Here is a 17,307-nt window from a genome sequence, read left to right on the forward strand (position 1 = left end):
ACCCCTGGGGAGTCATAGGTCAGGTCAGGACCATTTCACTGGGCTGAGCGTTCCACTGGCTTCCACACTTCTACTGAAACATTTACTTTTATAAAATATATATTTTATTGATTTTTTTTAGAGGGGGGTAAAGAGAGAGAAAGAGACAGAGACAAAGGGAGAGGGAGAGAGGGAGAGAAAGTAGGAGGGTAAGAGGGAGAGAGAGAGACAGACAGACATTGATCCAATGCCTCCTGCATGCCCCCTACTGGGGATGGAGCCGGAAACCCGGGGATGTGCCTGTGGATGTGCCCTGACCAGGAATCGAACCAGCAACCTTTCTCAAAGGAGGACGCCAACCCACTGAGCCACGCCACCAGGGCTGAACTATTTACTTTTATGGGGTTCATTTACTTCCTTACCAAGTCCCAGCTCTGGGGAACACCACATGAGTGCCTCATCATTCAGCTGCTTATTCCCCACGGCCCACCTGTCTGTGGGGTTGTTCCTGAAAGTACCCTCGAGGGATGTGCCGTTAGGGGGTTGGATGTGACACATCACATTATAGTATGTATTCTTGAACATCCTTCTCTCAGATCCAGCCGAATTGCCATGCTACAAGGAAACGCATTGTAGATGGCGAGGAAGGGGAGAGCTTTCCGAACCAGACAGAAGCATCTGGCCAATGAGTGGAAAGGGTGCCATCTAGTGGCAAAGTCACAACTCACACCCCGAGTCTCTCCCACCCACGCATTACTTAGTAACAAAATCTGTGGAAAGGATTTCCCTGCGTTATCAAAATAGCGCTATTGGTGATCTTCTCATGACATCCTCGAGGCTCCAGGAATGAACAGGGCAGGTGAATCATCCGTTTTCTCATTTAATTAAAAAATCATTAAGCCCTAACCAGTTTGGTTCAGTGGATAGAGTGTCGTCCTGAGGACTGAAGGGTCCCAGGTTCGATTCCGGTCAAGGGCATGTACCTTGGTTGTGGGCACATCCCCAGTAGGTGGTATGCAGGAGGCAGCTGATCAATGTTTCTCTCTCATCAATGTTTGTAACTCTATCCCTCTCCCTTCCTCTCTGTAAAAATAAAATAAAAATCAATAAAAGACATTAAAAATAAACATCTTTACAAAAAAATATCATAAAATTGAGATATAATTCACATACCATAAAATAACATGCCATGACCCACATACCCTTTTAAAGGATACAATTCAGTGGTTTTAGTGTATTCACAAAGTTGTGCATCCATTACCACTATACAATTCTAGAACATTCTCACCACCTCAAAGAGAAAACCCAGTAGAAATGTCCTGTTCTTCTCCTTCCTCCGTCCGCACGTCCTCCCTGCCCCCAGCCCTAGGCAACCACTAATCTGCTTTCCATCGTCTGGGCTTTGCCTCTTTTGGCCGTTTCCTGTACACGGAATCACAAAGCAAGCATCCCTTTGTCTTCTTTCACTTAGCGCAGTGCTTTCAAGGTTCGTCCATGTGGTAGCACACTCCGATGCCTCATTCCTTTTCACCACCGAATAAGATTTCACCGTGTGGACACACCACATTTTGCAGAAGGGGCCCTATCGCCGAGCAATGCATGTGTGGCCTTGTTCACGCATGTGCTACCCCTAACTTCCAGGACAGAGGACACGGCAGCCTCTGGGGGCTGACGTGAGCGGAGCTTGAGTCCTTGGGGATGGAGCAATGACCACAGGAGACACCCCTCCAGCTCCTGTCAAAGTCACGTGTGCAGCAGACATAGGTCCATGGGTCGGCGTGGCTGCTCCTTGTTTTGTCTGGCCCACAGGCACCGCACAGCTGGGAACTGAACCTATCCTGGCTGACCCGTCTCTCCTCTTTCCTTCTCCCCGCTGGCTCCCTGTCTGGCTTTTGTCTCCCTGTGCAGGAGAGAACCTGGGCTTCTGGGAAGCCTGCGAGGACCTCAAGTACGGAGATCAGTCCAAGGTCAAGGAGAAAGCGGAGGAGATTTACAAGTGAGGATTAGCCACCTTGTTGGAGAGCCGTTCCTGCCCCCCACCCCACCCCATCGCACACCCCTGGTGTCAGCCAGCTCAGTCCTGCACCTGCCATGCTATAAATACTCACTGCCGCTGTGGAAGGACCCCCCTGATCCTGGGGGAAGGTGCTTACCTAGGAGTTAAAGAAGCAAGCCGCCCTGAATGACAGTGCTCTAAGCCCCCTTAGGTCTTCTGAGAGATAGGTGCGCCCGTGCCAAAGAGAGAGAGAGAGAGAGAGAGAGAGAGAGAGAGAGAGAGAGAGAGAGAGAGAGAGAGAGGCCCATACGGGGAAGGGAGGTCCCCCAAATGTCCAGGACCGTGAGCCCAGCCTAGGATACAGCTGTGGGCACAACACTTATGTTGCCGTTACCGGCTCCACCCCACTCACTGCGTGTAGTAATAAGCCTATCCCTCCACGGGCCTGCCTCTCCTCCGAATTCCCCTCCAAACTACCGACAGCTGAGGGTGTCCCTTCAGGGGGCCAGCCCTGCTTCTGGTGGCCGGGTGGAGAGGGAAGGGGCGTGGTGAGGCCACCAGCACGGCCACGGGGCACCCACCCCTCCTCCCCACGCCGGGTGCTGGTGTCTTGCTGTGGCCACATCCTGGCTGGACTCCTCTGCACTGGCCTTTTCGGACACCTGTCTCGGGCTCTGAGGGCCCAGGGCAGAGAGGGAGGGAGAAGGAGAGAGAGATAGAAACATCCACGATGAGAGAGAATCATTGATCGGCTGCCTCCTGCACGCCCCCCACTGGGGATTCAGCCCGCCATCCAGGCCTGTGCCCTGATTGGAAATCAAACTGTGACTTTCCCGGTTGATAGGTCGACGCTCAGCTACTGAGCCACACCAGCCAGGCAGCTGTGACCTTACTAACCGACTTGGCTGAGCTGCTTTTTGCTAACATTTCCCTCCCCGCCCCAGGCTCTTCCTGGCCCCCGGGGCGAGGCGGTGGATCAACATCGATGGCAAAACCATGGACATCACGGTCAAGGGGCTGAGGCACCCCCACCGCTATGTGCTGGACGCAGCGCAGACCCACATCTACATGCTCATGAAGAAGGTGGGTCTTTTGACAGTCTGCTTGTTGCTTTACTGTCTCTATATCTTTTGGTTCATTCAGTGGTGTAGCGAGGGGGGTGCCGAGGGGGCCATGGCCCCGGGCGGCGTATCAAAAGGGGCGGCGGCAATCACCATGATATTTAAATTTAAAAAAATATAGGTATATGTAAAACTGCAAATCGCGCCCGTGCTGATTCAAGCCAAGCAGACCACGCGGGTGCGGAAAGGGGGGCAGGTGAAGCAGGTGGTGCAATAGAAATTTTCGCAGACGTTTTTAAATGGGGGGCGGCAAATTTCCGGTCGGCCCCAGGCGACGAAAGCCCACGCTACGCCACTGGGTTCATCACTTTATAATGTTCTTTATTATCCGTAAATGAGTGAGGTCATGTGGTGTTTCTCTTTCAGTGACTGGCTTATTTCACTCAGCATGATGTTCTCCAATTCCATCCAGGTTGCTGCAAATGATGAGAATGACAGCGGGGATGGTAGGGAGGGAGATCTGGGGGAGATAAGAGATCAACCGAAGGACTTGTATACATGCATATGAGTACAACCGATGGACACAAAACTCTGGGGAGGGTGGGTATGTATGGGAGGGGGGGAGCAATGGTAAAATATGTACACAGATAATAATTTAATAATAAAAAAAAAAGTAAAAAAAAAATGAAGGTGGGTCTTCACTGATGGTGCTGGTGGTGGGGGTAGGGCAGGGGCCCAGAGAGTTCTTTCGTATGGGGGCAAGGGACGCGGCCTGTGGCTATAGTTTTGCGGGTGCTGTCTCCCTAAACGCTGGCTCTTCCATCCGTGCTCTGGGCTGGAACCCTCTTGAGCCCCCAGCTCGCTGGCTGGGAGGACCCCGTCCATGCCGCGTGGTTCCACTAGGCCTTTCGCTCCACAGTAATGAGGTGGAGCCAGATTCAAGCTGTGCTCCTCGGAGCCGAAGGCGGAGCCCTCCCTCCCTCCCTGCCTCCTGTCGATGGCGGCAGTCGGGACCACCTTTGAGGTCCATTGCTTTGGACACACACACACACACACACACACACACACACACACACACACAGACATAAATGCCTTTCACGCAAGGAGACACATTCTCTTCACCTCGCCATCTAATTGCCGAGGGAGGGCTTGAAAACGGCAAGCGCGTTCATTTGATTTGACACGTTCCCTCTCGTAATTACTGTTTTCCTCTCGTCCCCACTAGGATTCCTATGCTCGCTATTTGAAATCTCCCATCTATAAGGAAATGCTGGCCAAGGCGATTGAGCCTCAGGAAACCACCAAGAGAAGGCAAGTGGAAGGCCTGTGCCTGCCAGATGCCCGCTGTTCGTGTTTACAGAGAACCGGCGGTCTCTTCCAGGCCAGTGGCCATGGTTGAGAGATGTGTGTTTAGTGGAAATACTGCGGACTGGGATGTATTTCTTAAGGTCTGATGGCCTCATTGTCCTTAGAATGCCCTGATATCATCCTAGCAAGATTTCCTTCATCATTATGGCCAATGAGCTGTTTTCCTCTTGTGCTGGTTTGCAAGCAAATGTCTTATTAGACTTATAGTTACACTTATCACAAATAGAAGCAACTCATTGGTGTTTTTTTTTTTTTTAAATTAAAACACTTCATTTTTTTGTAATGCATTGGTTTTTAAATCTATATGTATAAAACCCTAAGCAACCAGTCGACCGTTTGACCTGTTGACCATTTGATTGGTTGCTATGACGCGCACTGACCACCAGGGAGCAGATGCTCAATGGATAAACTGCTCCCTGGTGGTCAGTGCGCTCCCACAGCGGGAGTGCTGCTCAGCTGACCAATGGGCACCAGAAGCCTGGCTCACAGCTTGTGAGCACAGCTGCCGTGGCAGGTGCAGTGAGGCTGGGATGAGCCCGAGTGGCTCAGCGCCTGGCCTGGGTAGGGCTCCTCCCTGGCTGCCTGCTGCTTCGCGCACTACTACATCCCTGGGGAGATGTCAGACTGCCGGTGCAGGGATTGGGCCGAAACCAGCAGCCCGACATTCCCCAAGGGGTCCCAGATTGTGAGAGGGTGCAGGCCAGCCTGAGGGACCCCATCGGTGCATGAATCCATGCATTGGGCCTCTAGTATATATTATATATAATTGATTTCAGAGAGGAAGGGAGAGAGACAGAGAGAGAGAGAAACATCAATGATGAGAGAGAATCATCTGCAGGCTGATGCTCTGTCCACTGCGCCAAACCAGCAGGGGCCAGTTTTTTAATTGCTGTACTTCTCCACCTCCCTAATGAATGGGGATTAATTTAGTCACATCTTTGTATCCTTGTAATGTCCTGAGACCTTACAGGGAACAGCAGAACGCACCACAAGAGACATGGTAGATGGTGAGGGGAAACGAACAGTGACGTTCCAAGTATTCCTGGGGCCCTCTCAGTGTCTGTCGTCAGCACCGTCCTCACTGGGGATGGAGGTCACCTCATCTGGCAGAGCCCTGGCGCGAAATCATGTTCTGAGGGGGCAGTGTGAGCCCTCCTTTTGGCAAAAAGAAACCTCTATGGTAGCAATTTTTGACCTTTGTCATCTCATGGCACACATAAACTAATTACTAAAATTCCGCAGCACACCAAAAATACATTTTTTTGTCCAATTTGACAAAAAAGTTATAATTTCGATTGATTAACAAAAAAAAAATAATAGTAATCATCTATGCTTTTTGCTCCAAAATTACTTTAAAAAAAAAAATCAGGTGTCTCTACTTGTATATAAGGATTTGTGGTATGAAGAATTAACCAGTCAGATGCAACTTGATTATGCGACGTGACCAATAAGATGCAACTCTGTGCCTGGCCAGTGTGGCTCAGTGGTTGAGCATCGACCTATGAACCAGGAGTTCACGGTTCGATTTCTGGTCAGGGCACATGCCTGGGTTGTGGGCTCTCTCTGTGGTTTGGGGCGTGCAGGAGGCAGCCAATCAATCACTCTCTCTCATCATTTAGGTTTCTCTTTTTCCCTCTCCATTCCTCTCTGAAATCAATCAATCAATCAATCAATCAATCAATCATACACACACACACACAGACACACACACACACACAGACACACACTGTAACTTTGTTATATGACCTATATATTTATGGTTCAAGACAGGGAATTCACACCAGATAGCTATTGCTGTGTTGGCTGTCGTCATTTTTTGTTTCTTATTTTTTTAATTTGACACTCTTAGGGAAAAGAGGTCAGCGCCCCTGACTAGATAGGCAGGTATTGCATGTTTTAAACATTCGTGCAGCACACCAGTTGAAAAATCTCTGATCGACGGGGATTGAAGATTCAAAATAGTAACCAAAGACGCGGGACTTTGGCAGAGGTGTTCCCAGCGCCAACGCATGGCCGGTCCCCGCGGCGTTAGTCAATGCTCGCGCTTGCCAGCTCGGCCCACGCTGGGCTCCTATCCAGCATCTCCAGTCAATTCAAAAGCACGGTGGTTGGACCGGAGCCTTCATCAAAGGAGCTTTCAAAAGAAAACCCAACTCGGTTTCATTCTCGAGGATAATGGCGCTGTTATGAAAAGGAGAGAAAGGAGGTCTCTGTGGTGCCATTCTTCTCGGTTACCCGGGGAAGGGAGGGAGTTCAGGGTCCCTGGGGATTTGAAAGCGTCTCCTTTAAGCCACAAGAAAGGGCCATAATCGCTCCACAAGTCCTGCCAGGAAGTAGTGGGGAAGGAAGGAAGGGGAGTCTCGCACTGCTCTCTCCAGAAGCTCCGTGAGCCCCGGGGCGGACGGAGAAACCAGCGAGGATCTCTGGGCACCGGGTGCCAGGAGGGCTGCGTTGGCATCGGGCCCCAGGTGCGGTGAGAGGCGCTGGTGTTGGAGCCGGGCGATGCTGTTCCTGCTGCTGTGGGCGGGGGGTACGTGTGGGAATGCCTTTGTGACATTGAAACTCCGCCTGTGACCATGGGGGGGTCATGGCGAGTGTGAGTTCGTCCCATGATGTGTGGGTATTAGGCTATGTATAAAACTTCATTTTTCCAGAACAAGTTACGTCGAGCTCTCTGCATTCGCTTGGCAGGGCTGGTGGGAGACCCAGGACTGGGCATGCCTTGCTGTGGGGGAACCCTCCTCCTCCCTAGGGTAGATAGAGTTCTCCAGGCTCCTGTAGTCCAGAAATTTGGGGATAACCTTTGCTGCTAAATATTGTCTCCCAGCCTGTGGGTGGCTTAGCTGCTTCCTCTCTCCCGAATGAGTCAGACCCCTAGAGCACTGTCCTGGCTTCTTCCGAGGCCACATCAAGAGAGTTTGGTCCCAGGAATCCACGTTTAACCTCCGTGGAAGATTCTGACTCCCTGGGTGCATGTGCATGAGGCCACCAGCTCCCCAACCCTCTTCCGGCCCCTTTCCCCTTTCTTGGCCCACTGACCTCCTAACCAGCCCAGCTCTTCTCCGTCCCTGAACCTTGGCTTTGCTCCAGCTCTCCCTTGAGGCAGGAACCCAAACCCTCCTCTCTCCCTCCTTCAGGAAGAGCCTGCAGGAAGTCAGGATGACAGGTGGACTTCGAAAGGTTGTAGGTGTGTCTAACCATCGCCACCCACGCAGGCTCCCTGGCGCCCCGCCTAAAATCGGATGGCAGTTGGCGCTCACTCTGGTGCCATGCTCCAAGGGAGGAGAAGAGGGCTGAGGTCGGACATACCGCTGAGAGCCCCACCTGAAGTCCACCAGGAGCAGGAGGGGACAAGTTCAGCTCTGGCCTCCCAGCCCCACCTCCAAACCGGGTGCGGAGAGGCCATCGCTGGGCTAGCCTTGTGGCTTTCTGCTAACCACCCGTGCCGTCCCTCCTTCCAGCTCCAGCCTCCCGTTTATGCGGCGTCACCTGCGCTCCAGCCCGAGCCCCGTCATCCTGAGGCAGCTGGAGGAGGAAGCCAAAGCTCGGGAAGCGGCCAACACGGTGGACATCACCCAGGTCATGAGCAAGCTGGACCGTAGGAGCCAACTCAAAAGAGAGCTGCCTCCTAAATGAATCTGCCATTGCTGGGGGTGCCAGGGGCAGGCGCTTGGGAGAGGCAAGCAAAGGCAGGGTCAGAGTCTAGAAGAGTCCATCCCCGATCAGTGGGGGAAATGCATCACTCCTCTGACCTCCTTCAGGGTGGCTTCCCAATACCACGGCAACGTGAGCTTAGCTCTCTCACCCAACAACCAAGGGGCAATGTGTGTGTGTGTGTGGGGGGGGGGGAGGTCTCCTGACTCAGTTGCTGTGTGACCACCTCTCTCACCATCGGGGGTCCTGGTAGTGAGAATCATAGAGAAAACAGGCTGACTTGCGTTCCATCATTTGCTTTGAAAAATTAAAGGGAAGGCCTCTCTGCCCCCTACTCAGCCCAGGCATAGTTCTTCAGGCACATTTGTTTCAATAGCTCGGTGAAGCTCTCATCCCGTCTTTCCTCTCCAATTCAGACGTTGCTTCCAAAGCAGTTGGAGGCCCCACCAAGAGACTAGTTGCAGGGTTTCCCTATAGATAGATGCACGTCACTGCACGCCTCTGCTACACCTGCCTGGAAAGGCCCTGCTAAGACATGTCTCTTGAGCTTGTGCTCGGTCACAGTTACCTAGGGTGGGTGGGCCAGAGACATGAAAATACCAGTGGAGTGCTTACTTAGGACAATGCCTGGCATGTCATAAGTGCTCAGTAGAGGCTAGCTGCTGATATTATCAACACAACAGTTATAATCATCACCATCATCATCCTCATAACTATCATCCCTGCCCTCACCAGCATCCTCATCCTCACCACCATCAGCAGCAGTACCCTTATGATCCTCCTCACCAACAGTATCATCACCCCATTATCATCATCATCACTATCCTCCTTATCCCTAGTAGCTTCATGGTCTCAGAATAAGCTTGTGCTTTCTTATCGCTGCCAGTGTTGTCCAATACAGTGATTTGTTATTATTATTATTATTATTTTAATATGTAGGGCATTTCCTGAGGTATACCCAAACCATTTTACTTCTCTCTCAAAGTCTTGCAGTGTGGCCCTCCCAGCTCTCTAGGGACCATTAGGACACGGACATGTTCAAGGGGAGGAGATTAGGGCATTGGTATCCTGTCCTCTGTCTGCAGCTCCCGCTAGAGGACTAGCCAGCAACAGTGCAGTGACTGGTCAGGCTTCTGGTAACGAGTTCCATGGCTGAAGCAAAGGCCCAAACGAGAAGGACTGTGCTGGGCTGAGGATGAGAAGGGGTGCTCAGCCAGGTGGATTTGCCCTCATGGGGCCATCTTTGCTCCTTGGCTTTTGGGGACGGCGAGGGAAGGGCAAGTGAGAAGGGACTAGCGGGGGTGAACGCAGCCCTCTCCTCCCCTGCCCGCTCCCAGGAAGTAGGAGTTCAGGGGGCACAGGTCTCATGGGAATTCTCACTCAGTTTCCAGACGGAAAACGAATCGCTCCTCTTGCGCCATCTGCTTTGCCTTTCATTTCGATCCTGTGATTGTGTCCTCATGTCAACACACCTGCCCATTTCATGCTCCTCCCCCCACTCCTCCTGGTCCCCTTGCACAATAAAACATCAGCACAAGCCGAGCCAAGCTCACCGTCACTGCGTCTCTGTCGTGTCTCATTTCTTCGCCATGTGCCTTGCATGCCACCGCTTTGCTGCTTCACACCAATGGTGGGTGTGGCATGGGCTGGAAGGGCTGGGTCTGCAAGTGTAAGCCTTAGGCCTCTGGGGGGGAGCGGCCAAGGTCATCATGACAGGGGTCGGGGGCGGGGAAGTGGGGTTTGGAAGGGGTAGGAAAGGCATCCTGCTTAGAGTGCCCAGGGCCAGTTGGACTCATGGCTATTGGCCAGAAGGAAGGACCTTCTCAGGCCAGGTGAGTGAAGCAGGATAGCGGCCACCTTCCTTACCTGCACTGTCCTTCATCCTGGAGAAGAGGAGGAGCTGGGGAAAGAGGGAGGTGGGGAGAGGGCACAGAATTGGGGGGGGGGGAGTATAGGGAGGGACTCCTCCTGTCATAAGCTGTGTGATCTTGGTCAAGTTGCGTCATCTCCATGAGTGTCAGTGTTTTTTATCTGGAAAGTGGGGATTCTAACGGGAGTTTATCACTAATTCTGAGGAAGTAGGAGTCAAGTGAATGGACTGGGGTGGGGGGAGGGGGGTGTCCTCAGTCAGTCAGCTGAGGGCGGAAGACACTTTGGTGTCTTTATTGCTCCTAACAAAGCTTACTTCGTGGGTTTGGTGTTTTAGTTCACTCTCCAGGACACCATGTCCTATCCAAACCCCACAGGCAATGGGATGGCAATCCGCATCTGCGCATCCTCAGGAGGCAACACAGCCAACCCCCGCCCATGACCCTGGGAAGGGAAGAGAGGTGACAGAGGGGAGCTCCCTGAACTTTCCAATTTTAATTTTCCAGCTCAGGCAGGCTCTCTCAGGCTGCTTCAGCTGAAGCACACCTGACCCCGCCCTCCCGCCCCGGTGCTACCGGACATGAGGGCCTCGGTGGCCCAGGGCTCACCCTTCTGCACCGAGGAACCTCCCTCCCCGTATTGCCTGCCTCCTTCTCCTGGCTTGTCCAGGTCCCACACCCAGTCTTTCCTCCCAACCACCTGCTCTGCCCGCTGGAGGCATGGGAGGTGCTGGGTCCAGGCCATTCATCCCCCAGGCGTGTCTGTGGACACAGGTAGGGGTTCAGGTCAGCTCGGGTGGTCTCAGGCCTGGAAGAGTCAGCCAGGCACCATCTGGGGCTCCTCCTGTTTCCGATGCCTCCAGCCCTGAGGTTGGGAACCAAGAATAGAGAAGGGATGACGGCGTGTGGCAGGTACTGAGCATTGCTCCCTGGGAGACTGGACCTGAGGGGGGACTGGAAATTCTCCTGGCCCCAGCATCCCAGGCCTGGAGGGTGACCAGCCTGTGCCTTGGGATGCAGGGCCCACGTCTGGAGACCAGGGCTTGGGGCAGGGCTTGGCAGAAGACCTGTGTCTGGGCCATTGTCACAGGTGGCTTTGGGCACCCTTTCCAACCTCCCAGGTGAAGCCACGCCAGACCTGTGCTTGGGACACGGGCAGGGGCCGAGTTATCAGAGGGCAGCCCCTGGGCCCATGACCAGCCACCCAACTCACCCTGAGCTCTCTTTCCTTCCCTGCAGCCTGGCCAGCCCGCCGCGCCCAGCCCCCACCTGGCCGTGTACACGGGGACTTGCGTGCCCCCCTCTCCTTCCAGCCCCTTCTCCTCCTCCTGCCGCTCCCCCAGGAAGCCCTTCCCCTCGCCGGGCCGCTTCATGCGGAGGCCCAGCAGCACCGTCTGCCCCTCGCCCATCACAGTGGCCTTGGAGGGCTCGGAGCAGAAGGGCGAGGCCGGTGGACCCGGTGCCGGCCAAGGACCCTCCAACACAGACACCAGTGAGGCCTCCGCCGACGGCCCCTGGCCCCAGCCTCCGCCCAGGGCCCCCCTCAAGTCCCGTGTGGCCCTGTCCTTCAGCAGTTTTCTGAGACGAGGCTGCTTGGCCTCCCCCGTCTTTGCCAGGCTCTCGCCCAACTGCCCCCCGATGTCCCATGGGAAGGTGCAGCCCCTGGGGGAGGTGGGCCAGCAGCTGCCACGGCTGAAATCCAGGAGAGTGACAAAGTAAGTGCCAGTGGGTGTGGTGCTGTGTGTGTGTACACACGTGTGTGGATATGTGAGCAGGTGTCTGTTGGGACATATGTGTATATGTGGGCATCTCTGTGGGCATATGCATGTGTGCGTGTGTGCACATATGTCTGTGGGTGTGTATGTGTGTATGTGTGCACACATGTCTGTAGGTGTGTATGTGTGCACATATATTTGTGGGTGTGTGCATACATGCCTATAGGTGTGTGCATGCGTATATGTGTGCAGATATGTCTGTGGGTGTGTCCATACATGCAGGCATGCATTCATGTCTGTAAGTGTGCGCATTCATGTCTGTGGGCATGTGCATGTAGGTATATCTGTACACACGACTCTGTGTGTGCAGGTGTGTATGTGTGCGCATACGTGTATGTGTGCATACATAGTCTATAGCTGTGTTCATGCATGAGTGTGGGCATGTCCACATGATTGTGGGCATGTGCATGTGGGTATATATGTGCACATGTCTCTGTGTGTGCATATGTGTTTGTACAATATATACCTATATCTCTGGGTGTGCATGTCTACTGATTCTTTCCATTGGGTGTTATCCCTGCACTCCCCATCCTCGCTTTCCTCTTGTGTCTGAAGCTTTTTTCAGATTAAAATGAATGTGCCTGTGGAGAGTGGCACCTACCTGATGGACTCGGAGGACACGGGGCCGGGGGCCTCGGGTGACCAGGCCATCAAGAAGGAGGTCATCTGCCCCTGGGAGAGCCTGGCCTAGGGCACGGCTGGCTGGTCAGGGGCCTGGGACCACGCAGGGGCTCCCGGCAGACTCTGCTGGACGAGGCCATGGGACGCTCCGGAACCAAGTGCATTAAGATCATATTTGGGGGCCGAGAGACGAGACAACGTGGATTTGGGGGAAGTGTGCTTTGTCTGGGCTCCAGTGGCCAATTCCCTCCCACCCTCTGACCTTCCCTCCCTTGGCATGTGGATAAAATGGCTTTATCAATATTTGCTGCCTTAAAACCGATAAACGGTTAACTTGTAAGAGCCTCTTGGATTGAAATGAGGGTGTCTGGTGTTCTCAGTTATGTATGAGCTACCCGTTGGCTTGTGCATGATGCTTTAGCCTTGGAGCTCGCCAGGGAGATGCCCGAGGGTGTGGCACCACCCAGGAAGGGGGCCGGGGAAAGGGGCCCATCTAGAAGGCCAGGTGTGCTGCTCAAATCCAGCAAGAAGCAGATGCCAAGGTGTGGTGAGGTGGGCATGGGCTCTGCTGGGGTAACACCTGGAAACCATGGTCGGCAAACTGTGGCTCTTTGGCCCCTTGAGTGTGGCTCTTCCACAAAATACCATGACCTGGGCGAGTCTATGTTGAAGAAGTGGCGTTAGAAGAAGTTTAAGTTTAAAACATGTGGCTCTCAAAAGAAATTTCAATTGCTAAGCTGTTGACATTTGGCTCTGCTGACTAATGAGTTTGCCGACCGCCTCCTGGGAAGAATGCAGAGTAGGAGCTGGAGGAGCGGCGTGGGCCTTCGGATCATGATGCTGGGCTGACCTCTGGGGCAGGAGGAGGGGGCAGGGAGGGTCTCCGATGGGATCCCAGTTCCAAGAAAGTTTTGGCCGGGCTGTTGGGGTGTCCCTCAGCCAAAGCCACTGTCAGAGGTGTCCTGCATCTTGTCCTCTGCATTAGCGCCCTCCTCAGGCAAGGCCATCGGCGGGGAGCCCCTGGGGGAAGCCTGAGCGGGAAACCTGAGCGCACGCTGTCCTGCCTGCTGCACCCGTCCGGTGGGCGCCTCTGCAGGGCCGGCCTCGGGGTGCCCCTCCCAACCCTCCTCCAGACATTCACGCAACACGTCTTTGCTGAGCCCCTGCCATGTGGCCGGCCCTGTGCCAGGCCCCGGGCTGCTCCTTGCTGCGTGGGATTCATCTAGAGCAGTGTTTCCCAAAGTGTGGTACGCGTACCCCCAGGGGTACGGGAAGAGTTTGGTGGGGGTACACATTGCACCGGAGTTTGGTGGGGATATGCACTGCACCGTGCTTAGCTGCTCCTAATTTTACGTTCTCATGAGTACGAGGGGTACTCAGCGTTACGAAAATTATAGAAGGGGTACACATATGTCAAAAGTTTGGGAAACACTGATCTAGAGCAGTGGCTCTCCACCAGGGGACACCGTTGGGCCCAGGGGACACTGAGCAGTGCCTGCAGACAGTCTCGGTTGTCAGGACTGGCTGGGGAAGCTACCTGCACCGAGTGGGCAGAGCCAGGGATGCTGCTGAACACCCTACTGTGCGCAGGACGGCCCCCATCCCTCCACAACAAAGGTTACCTGGTCCCTGAAATAAATGATAGGCTTCGCCCTGCGATGCTGAGCAGGTGCCTCGTGTCCTTTGTTTTTGCCCGAGGGGTCCTGCTGGGACCGATTTGGATTGGACAGTGGGTGGAGGTGAAGGGGTACAGGGTGAGTAAAACGTTTCCCCAAGGATGCCTGGGAAGTCACCAGGAGAAAGATAAATTCAAGGGGTTTGCCCAACCACTCCTTATGTCCTCCCTTCTCATCCCCCGCTTTATCGGAATCCAATTAGTAGATAAGGGCTCCACACTTGCTTTTCACCCCAGACACCTTACCCCACTTAGCCCATAAATACCGGGGCTGTGAGTCACCTGTCTGCGCACTGCTAAGGATGAATGGCGGGTAGGTGTCTGGCCAAAGCCTGGGGTCGCCGAGCCTGCAGGAAACACAGCTTCCCCACGGAAAGAGCTTTGAGGTTTAGATTCTGCAGAATCCACTCCCGCGGGCTCACCAAAGGTCACTCACCGTGGGGTCAGGAGCCTTTCCTCCCAGGATAAGTGGAACCGGCCAGGTCCCTCTTGGAAGGTGAGGGGCCAGCAAACGTGATGGCCTTCTTTGCAAAGCTGCTCTGAAGTGAGATCAAAGGAACTCAATCCATCCTCTTTGTCGACTGGCAGCGTGTCCGGGAGAAAGGAGAAGCTCAGTCCTGGACTCGCATAGAGTGTTGCAGGGCTCCACTCCTATGTCGCCTCAAGATCCTAAAGAGAAACAGAGGCCTAACCGGTTTGCTCAGTGGATAGAACGTTGGCCTGTGGACTGAAAGGTCCCAAGTTCGATTCCAGTCAAGGGCATGTACCCTGGTTGCGGGCATATCCCCAGGAGGGGGTGTGCAGGAGGCAGCTGGTGGATGTTTCTCTCTCATCGATGTTTCTAACTCTCTATTCCTCTCCCTTCCTCTCTGTAAAAAAACAATAAAATATATTTAAAAAAAATAGAGAGAAACCAAGTCCGTGTGGATCTCAGTAGCGATGACCAGAGCCTGACGGAGTCACCGGTTGGATTGGCTGAGGCCCAGGCTGAAGTGCAGTGACAGAGAGACCCCAGAGGGAAGGAAGTTCAAACACGAAGGGGTTTCTGCCTCTGTCACTTAATTGTCCGAAGGCTGGGAGCATCCGGGCAAGTGGACTCCCCCGAGCATATTTTTCCATTTTTTCCCCCTAGAGAAAGCATGAAAGAGAGAGGGAAAGACAGAAAGAAACATCGATGTATAAGAAACACATCGATTGGTTGCCTCCTGTACGAGCCCTCACCAGGGCCGAGGCTGGGGAGGAGCCTGCAACCAAGGTATGTGCCCTTGAACGGAATCGAATCTGGGCCCCTCAGGTCCCCAGGCTGGTGCTCTATCCACTGAGCCAAACCAGCTAGGGCAGGACTGGTATTTTTTAAATCTTGTTTCTCCACACGTGTATGTGCAGGCACCCGGGGCCACACGGTACACCCTGGCAAGTGTGTGCATGGAGCATGTGTATGGAGTGTCTGAGAAAGCCCCTAGCCACTGGTCTGATGATTCTCCTTTGGGGAGTCTGGAAAGGCCCTGTGTCCAGGACATGCCCAGTCCAGTCATGTCAGAGTCTCTGAAGATGGATAGAGGACCAGGATTTTTTTTTTTTTTTTTTTTTTTTTTTAGCCTTTCCCACGGCCGGGGCTTATTCCCGTCCACGTGGTGAGTACCTCATTGGATCCTCGGCAAGTGCTTGGTAGTGCCTGACGTATTCTCAGCCTTCGGGGCCACGCAGACATGGAGACGGAAAACAGTCCGTGTTCATACCCTATCCTGTGGGTCAGAGTGTCAGGGACGTGCTCACGTTCCTTCCGGTGGAAACCTGCCAGCAGAACAGGGTCTCCGGGAGTCCTAGGCAGCTGCCGGCGGGGACACTGCGTGGCCCTCTGGAGGCTGTGACCTCACTGCCTGAGAGGAGACAGTGCTGTTCCCTGCGTCAGCTGTCAGGAAGGAGGAGAAGAAGGATTTTTTAAGAGCCTGTACTGGCCCAGGACTCCGAGGTCCCTGGGTGCCCAGAAGGTGAGCTGGGGACAGGGAGGGGACATGGGACTTCTGCTCACCTCAGTCTCTGACACCCTCCGCTCTGGGCACCGGCTCCTCCTCCCGCTTCACCAGAAGAGGGAGTGCGAGGCTCACGGATCCCCAAAGGGAGGAGGCTGGGATTGCCCCTTAAAATGCAGAGCCTGTGCTGAGAAGAAGGAAGAGGGTCTTGGAGACAGGTGCTTTGCTGTGTTGGGGGTGGGGTGGGGGCACTGGCAGCAGTGGGAGGGCTGTGAGCATTGTCCTCCTGTCCTCACTCCAGAGCCCCTGAAGCTGGCCGAGGTGGGGACCTTGGGAGAGAGAAGCCTCTCGCTGGGCCTCAGGCTCCTGGCAATGACCTTGGCTGTGGGCCCTGCAGGGTCCCCCTGGCTGCTGTGGGTGGGTGGGACTCTGCAGAGAAAACTCCTGCAGAAAGAAAACTCCTCCCTTGCCTGCGGACTGCAGCCAACAGAATCCCTCCCGTTAGGTCCTCTCTTGGGGTCAAGTTCTGACTCCTAGGCCTGGAAACCGATTAAACTTCACCCTTCACTCCTCAGCCACAGCGATTTGCCAGCTCCTTGTTGAGAAGGTGAGGCTGGGGGCCTGGGGCACCCAGAGGGCCCACAGTGGGGTGACATATCATGGTAATAAATGGTGCTGATGGGAGGGGCTTGTGTGTGGCCCTGTGACAGACCGAGAGAGGGGCAGCTGCTTCTCAGGAAGTAGCAAGGGGGTGCTCGCAGGCCCCTGTGAGTAGGAGGAGCATCTCAGGGGCAGCTGGGTCGGGTTTAGGTGCTGGTGTGCCAGCATCTGCCACGTCCAAGACTGCCCACGTGCATGGAGTCTTCCCATGAGCATGCCTTCGTGTGTGTGCACACATGTCTAGGCAGGCACCCAGGGCCACACATTATACCCTGACATGTGTGTGCATGGAGTATGGGTATGGGGCGTCTGAGAAAGTCTTGTCGGTCCCAGACTGTGGCTGTGTGTGTTGAGGAGCGTGTGGCAGGGAAGGCCAGAACCTTGGGAAATGGATCTCAGCGTACTTACCTTCCATGACATGCAAAAGAACAGGGTGAGGCATTGTCCGGAAGGCACGGCATGAAGATGGCGTCCACCTCTGCAAGGAGCCGACAGCAAACATCTGGGATTTGGTTCATGGAGGCCCAGGGGACAAGGTCAAGCAAACGTATCTCCCCCCGCAGGGAAGCATGGCTCCCCATTTTGAGAGCACCGCGAGGCTCACTCCCAGGAGGGCCCACATGCCTGGCCGAGCCATTCGCTTCTGCTGTGGGTGCTGTTAATTAGGTGTCAGGCAG

General features: G+C 54.3%; 1 protein-coding gene across 3 annotated transcripts in view; it reads left to right on the forward strand.

Annotated features, from left to right (window-relative positions):
* The window catches only part of RGS9 (regulator of G protein signaling 9), a 53,800-nt gene extending 41,133 nt beyond the window's left edge, over positions 1-12,667 (forward strand). For all 3 annotated transcript variants that reach the window (XM_036451172.2, XM_045586285.1, XM_036451174.2), the window contains 6 exons: positions 1,888-1,975; positions 2,920-3,058; positions 4,262-4,347; positions 7,866-7,983; positions 11,166-11,641; positions 12,257-12,667. In XM_036451172.2, the coding sequence (XP_036307065.1) occupies positions 1,888-1,975; positions 2,920-3,058; positions 4,262-4,347; positions 7,866-7,983; positions 11,166-11,641; positions 12,257-12,392 (1,043 nt within the window). In that variant the 3' untranslated portion in view covers positions 12,393-12,667. The remainder of the gene's footprint in view (positions 1-1,887; positions 1,976-2,919; positions 3,059-4,261; positions 4,348-7,865; positions 7,984-11,165; positions 11,642-12,256) is intronic.
* Positions 12,668-17,307: the final 4,640 nt, after the last annotated feature.

The sequence above is a fragment of the Pipistrellus kuhlii genome, unplaced genomic scaffold (assembly GCF_014108245.1).
Source record: "Pipistrellus kuhlii isolate mPipKuh1 unplaced genomic scaffold, mPipKuh1.p scaffold_m20_p_22, whole genome shotgun sequence".
NCBI classification, from domain to species: Eukaryota; Metazoa; Chordata; class Mammalia; order Chiroptera; family Vespertilionidae; genus Pipistrellus; species Pipistrellus kuhlii.